The sequence below is a fragment of the Rhincodon typus genome, chromosome 15 (genome assembly GCF_021869965.1).
Source record: "Rhincodon typus isolate 14 chromosome 15, sRhiTyp1.1, whole genome shotgun sequence".
Classification (NCBI taxonomy): domain Eukaryota; kingdom Metazoa; phylum Chordata; class Chondrichthyes; order Orectolobiformes; family Rhincodontidae; genus Rhincodon; species Rhincodon typus.
The window spans coordinates 46,839,449-46,859,340 of record NC_063346.1 but is presented as its reverse complement, the minus strand read 5'-3'; the positions used below and the strand labels follow the sequence as shown (position 1 = coordinate 46,859,340).

Genomic DNA, 19,892 nt, shown 5'->3' with positions numbered 1-19,892 from the left:
GTCAGCTGGGATCATATTCCAGTGCTTGTCTCCTATTGCACAGATTGTCTAAGTGAATTATATAACTTAGAGAATAAATTTTGTAAAGTCTAAAGTTGTCCTGCAACATGTTTTTTCTGAGATGCCAAGCAGCCAGGAATATGGCCTTTGGGTTTTTTTTTGGTCAGCAGGGAAGCAAAGATGCTTAATACTGATCACAAAGATAGAGTTCCAGCAATGTTCATATTGTCACAATCATTGTAAAATATGGACCAACAATTTTCAATTTCCATCACCTGATTTTAATATGTGAGACTTCCATGGACTAAAATGGTTTTAATAATGGAAGAAATCTAGGATGGAATATTCTCCTTCCTGACATGGTGTGAGTAATGGTGAGAAAGGTGGGAAAACAGGATGGCAATGAAAATAAATCTGGTTTCTGATGTCAAAATGTTCCCGGTTTTTCTCTCAAGCTGTAAACAGTGAATTCAGAACCTCTCTGTTGAGTGTCAACTAGCTTATTTCCATCCACTTGCATCTCATTAAAACCCCAGCTTGCCTTATTTATGCACCACCTCTTCCAATTCTTTTCTCCTTCACTGAGAAACTAGATGGCACAAATTCCCGACACGTAGATCAAAGCAGGTACCTGGCAGCTGCAGCTTATTGTATGATTCTCCTGGCCATCATTTCAACGGTTTCTTCACACTACAACCCTGCCTGTTCCTTGGCCATCGTCCTCGACCAGCCTTCATCCAGCAAGTCTGCATTGGGAAACCACCAGCCTCCCCACATCATCACCCCTGCTGTCAACCCAACGCGGTACCAATCCATCCTTTCAACACTTCACTCTAGAGCTCTGGGCCAGCCCTGGCTTGCATTTTTCTCCCAGGATGCTTTGTGCTCAGATACACATGTCCCATGCCTCTGTGCAGGATGCATCATGGGGCTCTTAGCTTGCTTTCTCAGTGCTCACTTACTTTACTGCTCATTTGGAGGTGGGCTTGCCCCTGTGTACTTAACATTGCTTTCTTAAAGCACACTGACTGATGACAGCACAGGCACTAGACAGGCTGCCAGCCTCAGTCTGGTTTGCATTTTATTCTTTAGCACACAGGAAGAGGCAGGCAGCTAATGGAGCACTGAACAGTCTCACAGTAAGACAGGAGTTTGGACATGTCTCTGGGCTGCAGCTTGCTTTGTCAATATCAGACCTGCAGCATTTGCCAACAGTTTCCAAAACAAAAGCACTGCGTGTACTTCAAGTAAACAGTGATGTGTGCAAGTTAAAGGTAGAGCAGTCCTCAATGAGCTGAAGGAAAACTACAGTCAGTCAGCAGGTAACAGCACAATCAGCCAATGAGGTTGGCTGTTTACAGGACAGGGACTTGGCCACAATCAACTGTTTGGTCCTCCCAGAGTCCGGAGGTTAGTGTCTTTGTGAGTCAGAGATTCGGTCAGTCCTACAGGCCAAGAGCAAATAGTCCAGGGATTACAGGTATTTCAATCAGGGTGCTGTGGAGACAGAAGTCAAGGGATGGGCCCATTACATCAGTGTGAGTCATTTGTTTCACAGAAGGAGGTAATTCAACCCTTTGAGTTAATGCTGGCTCTCCAGAGTAGTCCCACACACCCATTCAACCCCTGTGGCCCCGCAGTTCATTGTCTTCAAGTGTTCATCCAATTTACTTTGGAAATTACTTTACATCACTGCTTCCAACACCCTCCTGGACTGTGGGTTTCAGATCAGTACCATCGCCTACATTATAAATAAACTGTTTCCTTACATCTGCCATTGCCTTGAACTTTAAATCAGTGTCCGCTAGTCTTTATACCATCAGCTAACAGGAATAGGGTTTTTCTAGTCTATCTTATACAAATTTGTCATATTCTTGGACATCACTATCAAATCAACCTTCAATCTCCTTTGTTCTGAGGAGAAAAAATCCAAATTTTCCAACCTAACATTGTAACCAAAATCTCCCATTCCTGGAACCATTCTCGTAAACCCTTTGGATCCTCACAATGTTCTAAATGTGATGGCCAGAATGGATGTAATATTTCAGTTGGGGCCTAACTTTACAAAGGTTCAGCATAACCTCCGTGTTTTTGTACTCGTAACATCTATTAATGTAGCCCAACATCCCAAATGCTTTGCTAACCAAATTACCAATATGTTTTACCACCTTTGAAGATTAATATTTATGTACCCTCAGGCCCCTCTGCTCTTGCACACACTTTTTAGAACTGTGCAATTAAGTCTGTATTGTTTCTCTGTATCATTCTGCAGAAATGTATCACCTCACATCTCTGTATTCAATTGTATCTTTTTTTAATTCATTCACGGGATGAGGGTGTTGCTGGCTAGGCAAACCTTTAGTGTCCATCCCTAATTGCCCAGAGGGCATTTATGAGTCAACCACATTGCTGTGGGTCTGGAGTCACATGTAGGCCAGACCAGGTAAGGATGACAGTTTCCTTCCCTAAAGGACATTAGTGAACCAGATGGGTTGTCTGATCTGCCACTTGCTTGCCCATTCTGCTCGCCTTTCTATGTCACGTTGCAAATATCATCGTATAATCCTCTCTCTCTGCCATAACTCCCAAGTTTGGTATCAAAATAAAATTTTAAAATTCCACACTTCACATTGTAGGATCCAAGTCGTCTCTGTTTCACAAAAATAATGTGATCCTACTAAAATGAATCTTCCTGTAATTTAATATCCTGTAATACTTTGCTCCATAGCATTTGATAAATTTATTGGATCTGATCCTAAGAGGGTAGAAGTTTTGCAGTAATAAAGTTCCTGCTGTATGAACACTTCAGTGGTCAGTGTAAATGCATTACGGTGACTTCAAGTTGGTCATTCAGATGCTGGTGTTAAATAGCTCACATGAGCAAAGAGTATACTTTAGAACACTGTACCCTCTCTGAATTTATCTCATGCTCCAACCATCAAACTTTGCTAACATATAGGTATTTTATTCAATCTTCCTGGCATGTTCCATATTGCAGGCACACCATAGTAAATTTTAAAGTTACCCCGTACTTTACAAAAACACAGCAAAGAACTGCAGATGCTGGAAATTAGAAACAAAAACAGAAATTTCTGGAAAAACTCAGCAGGCCTGGCAGCAGTGGTGGAGACAAAACAGAGTGAAAGTTTCAGGTCTAGTGACCCTACTTCAGAACCTTCTAACAAAGGGTCACTGGACCTGAAACGTTAATTCTTCATTCTCTTCACAGATGCTCCGTACTTTAAGATACTGTCTTTGTAGTCTTGCAGTGGTTACAGCTACACCAGTGCTGATGTTCATGTATCATTGCTGACTTTGAAAGGATGCAAAATGTGGCACCATTAACAATTATTGCTGGACTTCAGCTGCCACTACATTCTGGTGAGACTGCTTTGCAAATCTCAAAGCAGCATGCTGTGCATAATAGGTTATAATAATAGGATATAAAAGAAGTATTATCCAGGGAGCTTTTTCTTTTGAGTTGCTGGCCAGCAATTGGCACTCCAACCCTGGATCAGTAGGCAGAGAACACTGCTATGTCACAATCAATCATAATGCAAGCAGCCAGCAGAACAAGAGTTTAATACTCATATTAAACTCCATATACATGGTGTATGACAACCGTATCAAATACTTCATTGGCAACAAAGAGTCAAAAATGAAAGGACCTGCTGTAAGATTAAGACTGATTATTAGCCCATCTTGGTCTTTTCTAAAATTGGATTCTGTTTCCTAAATCTGAATGCAAAAGCATTAAATAAATATCCTTGGCTATGATACTTTATTAAGAATGCCTGCCTGCAGGGTTCCTTTCCAGTTTATATAGCAGTTAATCAAATACTTATGACAAGAGCAGTGTACTTTATAATAACCAGTTTCCTTCTTATTAAAAATGCAAATCACAGGACAAAGCTGCATTTTGCCTTCACTTTAAAGTAAGAACCCTTTCAATCTTAAAAGTAATCTGGCAAAGATCAAAGTAATAAATGTAGACAGCTTAATCAGCTGCATTATCAGATTTATTTGCCCATTTAATTGTTGGCTTTTTAATCTTTTGTTAAAGATACCATATGGTTCTTGTTCAAAATAATGATCTAGGCAGCTGATATTTCTGCATTTGGCCTGTGTTCAGCTCTTTCTTGTATTAGTTTGAAGCTATGGTGCTTATATGAACTGCTCAATAAAGTGTCACTTAAAGTAAATTATCTAAACCATAGCTGACTATATTTTTAGGAAGTGCTACAATAAATGCTGTTATGCTCAGTCAGAGTTTCATGGGGACAGAATTTCCAGAAGAGTGTTCCCTATCCTCAGCTTTCCTCAAAGGTCAGTTGGCTTAGCTGGTTATACCATTTTTTTGCAATTCACAGTCATCTTCTACCAAGGTAATGGCAGGAGATTGGGAAAACCCCTACAGAATTATTTCTTCCATCACTTGTTAAATATTCATGCTACTGTTAAATGAAACAAGATAATTATTAAACAGTTTATTTAGCAATTGATTTAGCTTTTAAAAAATATTCAAGGAATTGAAAGGTATTAAACAAAACTAGAAATGCATTTTCAGATACCGTGGGCTGATAGGACATGACAGTATAATAGGTCACTGTAAGTGTAGATCTTTGGAAAGATGCTAGAGTGCGTTTCTTCATCTAAGATCGATCACCTGCCAGAATGGGTCACTGGGAATGGAGATGGCATCTACAATATTGGGATTCTGGCAGGAAAATTTACTTTAATAACTTGAATTACCAAAATCAAATGGTTAGCTGACTTCCTGAATCTTGTTCCAGAATTATTGTCCATAAGATGCAACAAAGAACATTCTTTATCATAGCTAGACAGGTCATGTCGCTCCTTCTCTGCAACCTCCTTCAGCTTCCTCTGCATCCCGCTACTCCCTTCACCAGCCCATTGATCCAAACTCTTCAACCAAAATTTTGGTCAACTCTCTTAATGTCTCCTTCTCTGTCACCGTGACAGATTTTCCTTTGATTACAGTCCTCCTTATAAAAGGATATTTGGGATGCCTCACTATGTTATTGGTACTATTGAAAGGTACACTGTGGTTGAATGAAAATCATGGAGTAATTCTTGATATTCAGGGCACAGTGATCTCTCTAGCCAATGTCTAGATGTCTATTCCTGACCTTTATGACGTACTAACCACACTGTTGTACATTACAACAAACTCTTGAGCCACTATCACGTGCGGGATCACATGAATACTGTACTCTGGCCAGTGGGCATGACACCTCTTTTACTGAACAGTGCATCAGAACAACAGTCTACAACATGTGGGCTGCAGTGGGTCAAGAAGGAAGCTCACCACCACCTTCCCAGGGGCAACTGGGGACAAGCAAAAATGCTGGTCAGCCAGCAATGCCCATGTCCTATGAGTGAATGAAAAAATGTCCTAAATCTACTCCACAAGTTTATTGGCTGAGAACCAGACTTGCATCAATAAATAGTTTATAACATGGTTTTATACCTTCCTGACTTAGTTCCTATAGCACCAGTCAGCACAATTCACCTCCTTGTGTATGTCCTCATGGCAGTGGACCACCTAAGGTTCAGGAGTAAAACCCAGACATTCAAAATTTGACATCTTGTAATCTGCCTTTGCATTCAATATTTTCGCAAGCCTGTTTCTCATTGAATAATATCATTTTTTTCTTTTCTCTTTTATTTAGTTCTTCCTATTGTATCTGTTGCAGAGTTAAAGAACATGAAAGGATTAATCAATGAGCTAAACTCTGCCCACTCTAATATAACATGGCTACTGGGTAGAGCATTGGGCAGTTCAGGTGAACAGGAACCTGGCATGGTCTCCTGATGGAGAGGCATGATTCTCATGTACTCTTGTTAGAAATAATTAAAATGCCTAAGAGTTTATGTAACTTGTGATTAGAAATGTGATGGAATAAAGTACATCCTGTTATCTTGGACAAGATCCTCTTCTTAATCATGGTCCTTCGTCCACCACAGACGATTAAGCAACCCTTACAATAGCATCGGAAGGAGGTTTGGCGGAAGCCCTTCATTACAACGGTAGCCAGACATCATCTCATATTATAACAAGGTGATGACAATGGCATTCACATCACTGTTATAATAGCATCTGCTCTCTATTCTATGTGGATTTTGACTTCTCCTTTCTCTCTTGGCCATGTCTATCTGTCTTTATCCTGTGTGCGTTGGTTCATTCTGCAGAGCCGATATGATTCGTGCACCTGAGCAAATCTCTTTCATTCTGACTGCTTCCAGACTGAGGATTAAAAAGCAGTAACAGCACAGAACAAAGCTGTTCAGCTTGCCATCTGTGCTAATTACCTGCATCACAACCCACTAGTCCCTCTCCCACAGCTCTGCAGATGTTGTTTTCTCAAGTAAAAACCGAAAGAACTGCAGATGCTGTAAATCAGGAACAAAAACAAAGTTGCTGGAAAAGCCCAGCAGCCCACTATACAACAGTGTAGTTAGTACTTCAAAAAGATCAGGAATAGACATCTAGACATCGGCTAGAGAGATCACTATGCCCTGAATATCAAGAATTACCCCATGATTTTCATTCAACCACAGTGTACCTTTCAATAGGTCAGTAGGTCTGGCAGCATCTGTGAAGGAGAAAACAGAGTTAACGTTTTGGGTCTGGTGATCCTTCCTCAGAACTCACGGTCTGAGGAAGTTCTGAGGAAGGGTCACCAGACCCGAAACATTAACTCTGTTTTCCTTCACAGATGCTGCCAGACCTGTTGGGCTTTTCCAGCAACTTTGTTTTTGTTTTCTCAAGTGCTTTTCCACTTCTACTTTGAGCGCCATGTTGAACTCTACCTCTACCCCACACACTCGTTTTTTTAAGTAAAGTAGTGGTGGTAGTGCTGACCCTACTTCTTACCTTTTGCCATTCTGAAAAGCAACAACTCAGCACCATCATTTCCTGTCACTCAGCCACCTTTGTCTCCATGCTGCCCTTTGATTTTCAGGGACTAGCATGTTGCTGGCAAACCTACATTCTGGCATGTAATCAGTCTATGTACGTCACATCAAGGACATTACTGCCTCTGTTATTCTGCCAATAAAACTCAATCAAGTTAGTTTAACATGATTTACCTGTAACAAATCCGTGCTGACTTTCCTTCTTTAATCCATACTTGTTCGAGTGATGGTTAATTTTGGTCCCAAATTATTGAGGGAAATTTGTCAGTGGCATAGAACAAAAGAACCAAAGAGAAGTACAGCACAGGAACAGGGCCTTCGGCCCTCCGAGCCTGTGCTGATCATCATGCCCTAACTAATCTAAAAAAAACCTTCTGCCCTTATTCGGTCCATATCCCTCTATTCCTTCCCTATTCACGTAACCATCCAGATACCTCTTGAATGTCGCCAACGTGCCTACTTCCACCACCTCTTCTGGCAGTGCATTCGAGGGCCCTGCCACTCTCTGCGTGAAGAACTTCCCTTAAACTTTCCCCCTGTCAACGTGAACCTGTGCCCCTTGTAATTGAAACTTGAAAAAGCCTCTGACTATCCATAATTTTGCAGACCACTATCAGGCCTCCTCTCAGCCACCGTCTTTCCAATGAAAACCATCCTAGTGCCAGAACTGCACGTAATACTCCAATTGTGCCCTAACAAGGGTTTTATATTGCTGCAACATGCTTTGCCAAATCTTGTACTCCATGCCCCAGCAGATGAAGGCAAGCGTACAATATGCCTTCTTAAGTTACCTTGGCCACCCGTGTTGCCACGTTTAGGGAACTGTGGACCTGCACACCCAGATGCCATTCCTGACCACAGAACTGAATGTGTGTGCCATTTCTGCTGTCTTGCTTTTGCATTTTTTCCACACAATTACAACTAAAATGTAATGTGCCTGTGTTGTACACTGAAAACATGTGAAATTTGGCAGCAGGGGATACTGTCCAGGGCTGACAATGCTGCAGCTCAGATGGGGTGGGGTTGGGGGGGTGGGGAGGGAGGGGGGGCACTGTCTCTGTGTCATAGCCACTACTCCTCCATGACCAACTCTGTCTTTAATGTAAAATCAATTGAAAGCAGAAAGATGGCAGCAGTGTTTTTGCGAATTTTTTTTGTGAATCTTTCACATTTACACTTGTTTCACTTTATTCATGGGTGCGTCGTTGTCATAAGTTGAGACTAGTTGAGTCAGAGAGCTAAGAATATTGGCATGCCTCCTGGTTGCTAAATATTCATTAAAGGGAAGTTGGGGACTTTTTCTTTCTTTTTTTCGTTTACTCTATTGAATGTTCATGTTGGTGTCCGATGTTGGGATATAGAGTCATAAAATTTATACATCACAGAAATAGACTCTTCAGTCCAACAAGTCCATGCCAACCATAATCCCAAACGAAACTAGTCCCACCTGCCTGCTCCTGGCCCATATCCCTCCAAACCTTTCCTATTCCTGTACTTATCCAAATGTCTTTTAAACATTGTAACTGTACCCATATCCACCACTTCCTCAGGAGGTTCATTCCACATGTGAAGAACCTTCTGTATAAAAAACTTGCCTGTCACGTCTTTTTTAAATTTCTCTCCTCTCACCTTAAAAATGTGTCCCCTAGTCTTGAAATCCCCCATCCTAGGGAAAAGACAACTGCCATTAACTCTATCTATACTTATCAATATTTTATAAACTTTTATCAGGTCTCCTCTCAACTTCCTACACCCCAGTGGAAAATGTCCCAGTCTATCCAGCCTTTCTTAATAGCTGAAAGCTTCCATACTTGGCAACATCCTAGTAAATCTCTTCCAAACCCTCTCCAGCTTAATAATATCCTTCCTATAACTGGGCAACCAGAACTGGACATAATATTCCAGAAGGGACCGCACCAGTGTCCTTTATAACCTCAACATGACTTCCCAACTCCTATAGTCAAAGGTCTGAGCAATGAAGGCAAGCGTACCAAACGCTTTTTAACCACCCTTCTATATGTGACACAAACTTCAAAGAATTATGTACCTGTGCCCCTAGGTCCCTCTGCTCTACATCACTACCCAAGGTCCTAGCATTAATTGTATAAGCCCTACCTCTTGTTTGTTGTTACCTCGTATTTATTCAGTTTGAACTCCATCTGCCATTTTTCAGCCCATTGACCTGCAGATTTTCAGTGCATTCTAAAGGAATCCTAAATCACCTTCTGTAGGTTAAATGAGGTGTTACAGATGAATTCAAAGCCCCATAAGGACTTTGCCAGTGAACATCTGAGATGCCCCCACATTTGGAGAGTTCTGCCCCAGCCACATCACATCCCTCTTCTTTTCTTCCTTGGACTGACTGTCCTTGGGATGCCAGGCCATTCCATTTCACTTCTCCATTCTCCCAATCCCACCACTGGCTTCCTTGTGCAGAAAAGTGCAACAAGAAAAGGAAACTTTGGACATACCTGCACAAACCCAACTGGTGCATGGCACCTTTTGAACGAACGTGAGATTCCTGTGCGCCACTAAATTAACATGCAGGTAGGATGTTAATATCAAACCAGTTTTCCCCTCAATCACCGCTGCAAGTGACAGATTGATCTTCCTGGGAGTCAACCCAAGGAAGGCGACAGGCCCGGACAGCACTCAGATCCTGTGCGGACCAACTGGCAGAGGTATTCACTGACATCTTCAACCACTTCCTCCTACAAGCCGAAGACCCCATCTGCTTCAAGAAGACCACCATCATCCCTGCACCTAAGAAAACACATGCAATGTGCCTTAATGACTACTGCCCAGTGGCTCTGATCTCAATAATCATGAAATGCTTTGAGAAGCTGGTCATGGCCCACATCAACTCCAGTCTCCCAGCCTGACTCGAACCGCTACTATTTGTCTACAGACATAACAGGTCCCCAGTGGATACCTTATCCCTAGTCCTTCACTCAACCCTGGAACATCTGGACAGCAAGGATACCTATGTCAGACTCCTGCTCATTGACTACAGCTCTGCCTTCAACACCATTATCCCCTCAGACTGATCTCAAAACTGCATGATCTTGGTCTCAGCTCCACCCTCTGCAACTGGATCCTCGGCTTTCTGACCCACAGACCACAATCAGTGAGGATAGGTAACTGCACCTCTTCCACAATAACACTCAACAGTGGAGCCCCCCAACGATGCATCCTCAGCACCCAACTGTACTCCTTGTACTCCTACAACTGTGTTGCTAAATTCCGAACAAACACCATCTACACATTCGCTGACAGCACCACCATAGTAGGATAGATGTCTAACAATGACAAATCAAACTACAGAAGGGAGAAAGAGGGCTTGGTGACGTGGTGCAATGAAAACAATCTGTCTCTCAATGTCGGCAAAACTAAAGAACTGATCATTGACTTCAGAAAGAAAGGAAGAGAATGTGCCCCCATCTACATTAACAGAACTGAGGTTGAGAGGGTGAAGAACATCAAGGTCCTCAGAGTGAAGGTAACCGACAATGTGCCCTGGACTTCCCACATAGATGCAATGGTCAAGAAGGCACAACAATGCGTCTTCTTCCTCAGGCAGCTGAAGAAATTTGGCATGTTCATAAGGACCCTCACCAACTTCTACAGATGCACCATTGAAAGCATATTGTCCGGGTGCATATCAGCCTGGTATGGCAACTGTTCTGCGCAGGACTGTAAGAAACTACAGAAGGTGGTGTGCACAGCCCAGACCATCACAGAAGCCAATCTTCCATCCATGGACTCTAGTTACACAGCTCACTGCCTCAGAAAGGCTGCCAACATCATCAAAGACCCGTTGCACCCCGGTAATGTTCTCCTACAACCTCTTCTGTCAGGCAGAAGATACAGAAGCCTGAACATACGCACCAGCAGGTTGAAGAACAGCTTCTTCCTGGCGTTATTAGACTGATGAATAGACTCTCTAGCCTCAAATAATACTTAGGTTGCTAATGTTGATCTCGCCTAGCACATGCCCTGTGCAACTGTATGCCTCTGTCTAAGTCTTTTTGATCTGTACATCTTTTCTTACTATGATCTGCCTGTACTGCTCATAAACAAAGCCTTTCATTGTACTTCGATACATGTAACAATAAAACAAATCAATCAATCAACCAGTGTCAGTGAGGAAAATACTCACCTGGGAGCATCTTCAGTGATGGTAATTTAGACTGAACTGCTCCAGTCATGGTCATTAGAGGTTGCTGTTCAAACTGCTTCATCTATAATCTGTTTGATGTTTCTTGCTATTTTACATTTATATTCTATTCTCTCTTTCTTTATTCATTTCTTAGTGCTTTGCTGTATTTTAAACTTCTCCCAATCCTCATGATTATCTATTTTTGACCATGTTATAAGCCTCTTAGAGTCAGTAGAGTCATACAGCTTGGAAACAGACCCTTCAGTTCAACTTGTTCATGCTGAACAGGTTTCCCAAACTAAACTAGTCCCATTTGCCTGTGTTTGGCCCATATCCCTCTGAACCTTTCAAATCCATGTACCTGTCCAAATGTCTTTTAAATGTTGTAATTGTACCTGCCTCTTCCACTTCCTCTGGCAGCTTATTTCATCTCTGTGGTCCCTCAGTTCCCTTTTAAATCTTTTCCTCTCACCATTTCCTTTGCCATAACACTGTTTCTAAGTTTCCTTGTGGGCCATGGCTCTCTTGTTTCTCTTCTTGGGTATTTTTTGTCTCAAAGAAGCACATGGTTTTGAAAACTGTGTATTAATTTTTAAAATACTGGCCATTCCCTATCAACCGTCATATCTTTTAATGTATTTTCCAATCCACCATAGCAAACCTCTACGTCAGACCATCATAATTGCCCCTGTTTATTTTACGAGCCTACTTTCTGATTGAACCACGTCTTTTTCAAAATTGTATCCTACTATATTCACTATTCCTGAAAGATTATTTTGTAACAAGATTATGAACGGTCTATTTATCATTGCAAAATATTAGATCAAAAATAGCCTTTGCCCTAGTTACTTCCTTATCATATTGCTCCAGAAAACAGATTTCAGGAATTCTTCCAATGCAACATAGGTGCTCATTAGATTTACACAGTTTACTTGTAGATTGAAGTCATCTGCTACATTGTCATGACATCAGATCATAACCCTAGATTATTAATGGAGATATTGAATATTTAATTATTTTTAGAAAAGAAAGGGGATATAGCTAAAAGATAACTGTAGATTTAAAATTGATGGCTGTCTTGCAAATCACTGAGAGAAATCATGGATTGTCATACCTAACGAGGTGCCAATGCAACTTCAAACAGCGATCCTTTTCAAGGGAGAGATGCAATTTGATGCAAAACCTGCCAATTAGAAATTGACTTGCTGACCAGCAAATGCTTCTGCCATACTTTCAGTGACTAAATAGCCAAGATTCCACCCACCAGTTTGCTATAAGGTCTTGGACTTCAATTTGCAAGATGGTCTTCCTCTGCTATAAAGGCCAGGAGGGATCACCTTGAGTGGAGTTTGAAGACTGACCTTATCCTCTAGTGGTTACTGAAGGTCTGTCAAAACACTAGTGCCTGGTTATTAGCAAGGAGCCGTGAGTAGGCTGGTCAGGACCTGAGGAAATCTGGTTTCTCTATGAAGTTCTATCCGTCCCTCTGAAACAGCCCCTGCAGAACTAGCAGACAAAGCAAGCAGTACATCAGTCAGTAGCCAATTGTAGCTAAAATCTAGAATATGTCTTCAATTAGTTCATTCAAAATGGGTAATGGGCCCAATTTCTGGGAATGTGGACCCAATATTCATTTGCACTTCAACCTATTTTGTGTTTTTGATCAAATTTAAGATACTGAATTGTATAAATGCCACCGGCAGGTGGTTCAAAGTGCATGAGCAAAGAGGCCAAGTGAAATATCTATCAGACACCTTTATTATGACAGATTTAACAGGCATCTGACAAATGTTAAATTTGGATGAAAGTCAGCATCAGCAGTATTTTGCTCCTGTATTAATTTAAATAGAGCTCTTTTGTGAACAAGCCCAACCAGGGATCATTTTGTTGAGGTCCTGCTCTGGTCAGAGAGGTGTGGTGGCTCCCAGGGTCTTTGGCTTAAGATTTTTATACTTTTAACTTTTTACTTCTGGTCTGCAGGTTTCATCACCTCTATTTGCTGTTTTCCCCTGGGGCTCCTTCTTGACTGATTTTTTTTAGTCTTTTTCCTCCTTGTTCCTGATACTGAAACTGACCTAGATCAGTGTTTTGACCTGGCTGCCAGCCAAAACCTTTTTTTATTGCGGCTAGGTACATCCCTTTGGAATCACTGTAACCTGATACAATCCACAGCCAAGCCAAAGGCAGCAAATATAAGGAGTACACACCACGCAGCAGGCATTAGTGTTGTGTCATCTTGGTGTTGCTAACACACACTCTGAAAATTTAAAGTGTAGTGTGTGAGGTCCATGTAATCATTTTGAGAGCTTCCTTGGTTACTGAGTGGTGGTAAATATTTGTTCAGTTAATTACACATGAAGTATAAATAGTCGTGTTGCGTGACTTTTCTGTTTCTATTAGAATTAGTGAATGTGGCCCAAACTCTGACAAAGCAAGCAATGTTTTACAATACTGAGATAAGCTAACGAAATGCACGCAGATTCCAAACAGTTGGCAACAGTGGTAGGGTCAGATCGTGACGCAGAAGAAATCAGGCATTTGCCCAAAGTCACAAGCATTCCCACTGTGAAGTGGAGACTTGCCCACTCCAGGAAGAGAAACAAGGAATTGGAAAGTGAAAAACAATTGCACACCACAAGCTGAGACGCAAATTTAAATGTACAGACATGTAGACAAGACAACAGAGTTGTAGTCTTAGTCTGATCCTGAATGTCGAGAAGATAATAAATGTTTGGAAATATATGTATGTAGAGAGAAACGATGACTTATTTTGTAAGAAGTGATGGGATTTCAAAATGAATGACAATTATTCTTTCACAAACTGATGTGCCAGGCTGTGTGTCAGCCATGGTTCCTTCCCCCTGCTCCTCAAAGCATGTCCATGATCTACAAGGCACATGCCAACAATACAATAGAATTACTCTCAACTTGCCTGGAGGAATGCATCTTCAACAACACTCAAAAAGCTCGACACCATCCCACACAAAGTAGCGTGTTTGGTCAGCACTCTATTCGTTCACTATGTTCACCACCTACATGCATTGGCAGTAACTTATATCACCACACAAAGTAGCGTGTTTGGTCAGCACTCTATTCGTTCACTATGTTCACCACCTACATGCATTGGCAGTAACTTATATCATCTGCAAGATACAGTGCAGCACCTCATCGAGGCGTCTTTGCTTCTTTGACACGTCTTCCAAAACCAGTATCCTATACAACCTTGAAGGACAAAGGCAGCAGATGTGAGCATCCCTCCTGTAGGAAGGATGTTGTGAAACTAGAAAGGGTTCAGAAAAGATTTACAAGGATGTTGCCAGGGTCGGAGGGTTTGAGCCATAGGGAGAAGCTGAATAGGCTGGGGCTATTTTCCCTGGAGCCTCGGAGGCTGAGGGGTGACCTTATAGAGGTTTATAAAATCATGAGGGGCATGGATAGGGTAAATAGACAAGGTCTTTTCCCCAGTGTTGGGGAATCCAAAACAAGAGGGCATAAGTTTAAGGTGAAAGGGGAAAGATATAAAAGGGATCTAAGGGGCAACTTTTTCACGTAGAGGATGGTTCATGTATGGAATGAGCTGCCAGAGGAAGTGGTGGAGCCTGGTACAATTACAATATTTAAAAGGCATTTGGATGGGTATATCAATAGGAAAGGTTCAGACGGGTGTGGGCCAAGTGCTGGCAAATGGGACTGGATTTATATAGGGTATCTGGTTGGCATGGACAAGTTGGACTGAAGGGTAAGTTTCCGTGCTATATATCTCTATGACTCTATGACTGAACACCCTTCAAGCCTGGCAACATCCTGATTTAGCATTTATATTGCCATTTGTCCACTGTCACTCTATCCCTAACCGCACTGTGGGTGTACCTACAGCACACGGACTGCAACAGTTCAAGAAGACAGATCATCACTGTCTTCTCAAGGGCTGATAGGATGGACAATGAATTCTGGTCTTGCTGGGAGTGCACGCTTCCCAAGAGTGAATTATTTTTTTCTTGAAAAAAACATACAGTCTTTCAAGCAAAAGTAATGGCCAGTGTGTGAATTTCACAAATACAGCTACTTAGCTTTAAGTGGTGAACTCTATCAGTGGACAACTGGAAGGCTTCCCACTTTTTTTTATTAAACGTGTGCTTTGTGCAATGATTTGCGAGCTGCAATACAATAAGGAGAGTTCATATCAAGAGTACTTTGCTGAAATTGGGTGGTAGACATCATCAGTTTGGAAGATCCTGTTGAAGATGTTGGTGAGTTGCTGCAGTGCACCTTGAAAATGGTATGTACTACTGCCAGTATACACAAATAGTGGAAAAACTAAATGTTTAAGCTGCTGGGTGGAGCATTGGTCAAGCAAGACAATTTACCTTGATGATGTCCAGCTTCCTGAGTGTTGTTGGAAATGAACACGTGCAGGCATGTGAGCTTATTCCATTGCACTCCTGACTTGCGCCATTGTAAATGTTAGACAGGCTTAGGGGAGTTGAGAGGTAAGTTATTCCCACCTCTGGCTTACTCTGACAAGCGCAATATTTATACAGCCGAGATAATCCATGTTTCTGGCCAATAGTAACACCCAGGATGTTGATGGTAGAGCGTCAAAGGAAGATGGTTAGGTTTTTTTCTTCTTGGAGTCAGTCATTGCACTTGAGTTGTAGGAAAGTGCTCATCCCCAGCTTAAATGTTGCCCAGGCCTTGTTGCAAGGGGGTTCGGACTGCTTCAGTATCTGAAGAGTCACGAATGGTACCTGAACACGGCAACCATCAGCAAACATCCCCAATTCGAAGCTTATTATTGAAGGCATGTCATTGATGAAGCTGCTGAAGGTGGTTTGGCCAAGGACACTATGATGAGTGGGGTTCTTGTGTCAAGGGGGTAGTGTCCCAACCGTAGATCCAGGAGGCCTAGGTTCAGGTCCCACCTGCACCAAAGGTGTGTGATAAAATCTCTGAACAGGTTGATTTAAAACACATACACTAAGGAACTCCTGCATCCATATCCTGGGAGATGAGATGATTGACTTTCACCAATCTCTGCCATTTTCCTTTCAGCTCTGTATGATCTGCTCCAGCAGAGAGATTTCTCCTGATTCCCATTGGCTCCATCTTTGTGCTCAGACACACTACAACCCATTAGCTCTGTGGTACTTCATCTCCCCGCACAAACTTTTGGACAATGCTGTTATTTTTGACCATATGCAGTCGAATCCATGGCTAGGGAGTCTTTTATTTATTGATTTTGGCAAAAAGAATTCCATGAATATCTGACGTGGGCAGAGGAATGGAGTACTCAAACATGGTGACTGGACATACTTGTTAGTATCGTCTCCAGATAATGATGATAAGATACCACCAAGATGGCAGTGTAGTAGCAACGCTGTGTTCAAGCTCCTGAGCTCGTCTGCTTTTCTTTCTTTTTTTGTCTTTCTGTTTGCTTTTGCTGCTTTTTTTCCCTTTTTGTATAATGTCTTTTGCTTTGACAAAGCATTGGTGACGGACCCTGCCCAGACATGTTCTGGGATCCAGTTGTGGTACTGGTAGTTATCAAATTGGAGGCGGTGGCAGCAGCAGGAGATCAGAGGCAGTGGTATCAATGGCAGCAAGTACTCAGCTCCTCCCGACACTCCAGGCCGTGGCCTGGCCCAGGTGGCTGAACCGAGATAAGCCTTAAATAAGACTTTAACATCTGGACGTTTCTCATTCTTTTCGGTTTTGTTTCTTTTTATTGCTGCTTTTTTAAAAAAAGTTTCCAGTTTGGCAATCAAGTGTGTGAAAAAGACAGTGCTGGTAACGTCAGTGAAGGCAAAATGGTGCCAAAGACTGGTGACTTTTCTTCCAGCAGGTGGCGACGCGGTGAAGGGGACTTGGGCCTGGCCAACAGGCCCATGGTCCGTGATGGTGCACTTAACAAGAAGGACTCTAAAGTTGGAAACTTCCTTTATTTCATTTTTCTGCCTTTATATATATTATGGTTTATTTTTCCGTGTTTTAAGATGGTGCCGGACATTATACAACACTTCTTATGTATTTTGTAACAAGATACATATGACAATAAATAAATAAATGCTACTCCAAAATAAAAAAATTTCAATTATCTGCTTTCTCTGAAGAGCTTGGCTGTCTTTTTTTGGTTACCTTTGCTAAGCATGCAACTTGTACATTTAAAGGTAATCCCTATTTTAACTTCCCCATATATGTTGAAAATATTGTATAAATGGCAGTTACTATGAGATTTTTGTGTAATTGCTTGAGAGCGAAGAGATCAGTATATGCAATGTATTAATGATGTTGTCGCGTTAATTCTTTTGGGGGAAAACAGCAGTGAACTTAATAGGGTCCAACCATGTGTTAAAATATCAGTTACATGCCAAGTGCAGCCTTTACAATTTGTGGCACTTATCAAGCTCTTTGTTATCAAAGAGCAGACAAAGTTTGAATAACAGATGTCTTCTGAATCAGCATTTATACCTCATGAATGGCCTCGTGTCTCGCAATCTAAGGCTAACTTCTGACAATTATCCCACCCCCAACCCCCACCCAGATGAAACATCTTTACCATGAAAGAATAATCTGCAAAAGCAAAAGAAAAAACTTGCATAATGAAGACACATTCTCCACCCAGCCTTGAAACAGTCAGCTCCCCGCACCAAACTCAAGTGTATTGGCTGATTCTCTGTTAGCAGCAATATGATTGACAAGCAGAGCCAGCAGCAGTTTACATACTCACAGCTTGGAATGAGACTGGGCCAAAAGTACTTAATTGGGTTGTAGAGAAGTGAGTTATGAAAAAGTAGGAGTTCAAAGATATTTCCTCAGCCTGATAGAAGTGATGTTCTACAGAGATATATGCTGTATTTGTGAGAGTTTGCTCATCACAAATTAACTGTCATGTTTCCTACATTGTGCTTGAGACATCTGGTGGTTGTGATAAGCACAATATAAATAAATCAAGAGACAGCAAACTTGTAATTCCTACAGTACAGTTTAATAAAACATCTACTTGCAGTTAAGTAGCACTTTTTTTTTAAAATCCCTATGTCCCTTGATTTCCCTCAAGTCCAAACACCTACCAACAATCTCAGCCTTCCATCTATTCAACATTGAGCATACACAGCTGGGGTTGGGTGAGGGATAGAGACTTTGAAAGTTTCACAAACATATGTTGTTGTTCTGTGAAACATTCTTATGAGCTGTAAGAGCCGGTTCTCCATACTACTTTTCTCAATTTAATTTTCCAGTCTATGTGAGCTGCTTATTTCTTGCTAAATGTGCCATCCGGCAGTATTGCCACTATTAGGACCTCGAAAAATAACTTACATCCCAATGTTTCCTGTCCCACGTGATTTATTATCTCGATCCATATCAATTCTAGTTCCTATTCTCCAAAGCAGGCCAGACCAAAAGCATACTCGAATAGTTATGTTACTTTTTACAGTAGGAGTGATTTGTTAATTGTTCTTTAAATATTACACCTTCTAACGGTTATTGCAATATGCTTAATCTAGGATGTGATTCAGGCTTTGGAAAGACAATGGCTCAGCACTTTGACTCCCTGGGCTTTGAAGTGTTTGCTACAGTGCTGAATAAAAATGGACCAGGAGCAAAGGAGCTGTCACAGATGTGCTCAGAGCAACTTACCTTAATTCAGATGGATCTCACTAAACCTGAGGATATCGAACAAGCTTTGCAAATCACGAAGGAGAAGCTTGGGGAGAAAGGTAACAAGTGTAAATTAGCCTGAATGTTCTGGTGTGAATGTTGTCTTCAAAATATTTGAAGAATAATGCAATATCCATTGCAGGCCAAGCAGCATCATAGGAGCAGGAAGGATGACATTTCGGGCCTAGGCCCGAAATGTCAACCTTCCTGCTCCTCTGATGCTGCTTGGCCTGCTGTGTTCATCCAGCTCTACACCTTGTTATCTCAGATTTTCCAGCATCTGCAGTTCCTACTATCTTGAATATCCATTGCGTTTGTTTTAGTTTAATGGGCAAGTCTTTGAATTTGAAATAACGGCAAGGCCAACGACACTCACCTGACAGCACCTTCCAGTGACCACACAGTTCAATATGTAAATCATAAACACCCAGCTCTTCCAAAAACAGTACCCTAATAGTTTCTCACTAAGCATCTCCCTGTTCAAATACATGGAAAGGTGTAAAGGTACTTATCCAATTGTATGTGCACTAAACTCTTAGGGAAAAATTTGAAGCTTGTCCAATCCAGTAGTTTCTAATGGTGTAATATGTCTTAATTACAGCGAATCCATCTTTTTTTACTATTGGAAAGCAATTTTTTTTAACCTTCTGTCTCTAAATCATATCTTCCTTGAGTTTTCTCACTTTTAATTTTGCTTTCTATATCTGATTCAGTGTTGAATTCAATATGCAAACTGGTCTAAACTCTGCTTCAGATTCTTCGGTCTGTTTGGTTAATTGGTTTATATGCTGGTTCAGTTTTATTTCACTAATACATTAATGTTCCTTGCAAATCCTGTGCATAAATTGAAAGGCATATTTTACTCTAACACTACAAAAAGGTAATCATATTCGGAGATAGTAGGAACTGCAGATGCTGGAGGATCCGAGACAACAAGGTGCAGGGCTGGATGCATGGGCCCAAGCTATGCCTGCCTCTTTGTAGGTTACGTGGAACAATCCCTCTTCCGTACCTACACTGGCCCTAAACCCCACCTCTTCCTCTGTTACATTGATGACTTTATCAGCGCCATCTCGTGCTCCCACGAGGAGCTCGAACAGTTCATCCACTTCACCAACACCTTCCACCCCAACCT

General features: G+C 41.6%; 2 protein-coding genes across 6 annotated transcripts in view; one reads left to right on the top strand and one right to left on the bottom strand.

Moving 5' to 3' along the window:
• LOC109915214 (11-beta-hydroxysteroid dehydrogenase type 2-like) overlaps nt 1-19,892 on the top strand; it is a 117,990-nt gene that overhangs the window by 51,947 nt on the left and 46,151 nt on the right. For both annotated transcript variants that reach the window (XM_048606036.1, XM_020514832.2), the window contains exon 2: nt 18,604-18,816. In XM_048606036.1, coding sequence (XP_048461993.1) covers nt 18,604-18,816 — 213 coding nt within the window. The remainder of the gene's footprint in view (nt 1-18,603; nt 18,817-19,892) is intronic.
• Nucleotides 1-19,892, bottom strand: part of zdhhc1 (zinc finger DHHC-type containing 1) — a 254,802-nt gene that overhangs the window by 210,678 nt on the left and 24,232 nt on the right. The gene's annotated exons all lie outside the window — the stretch shown is intronic.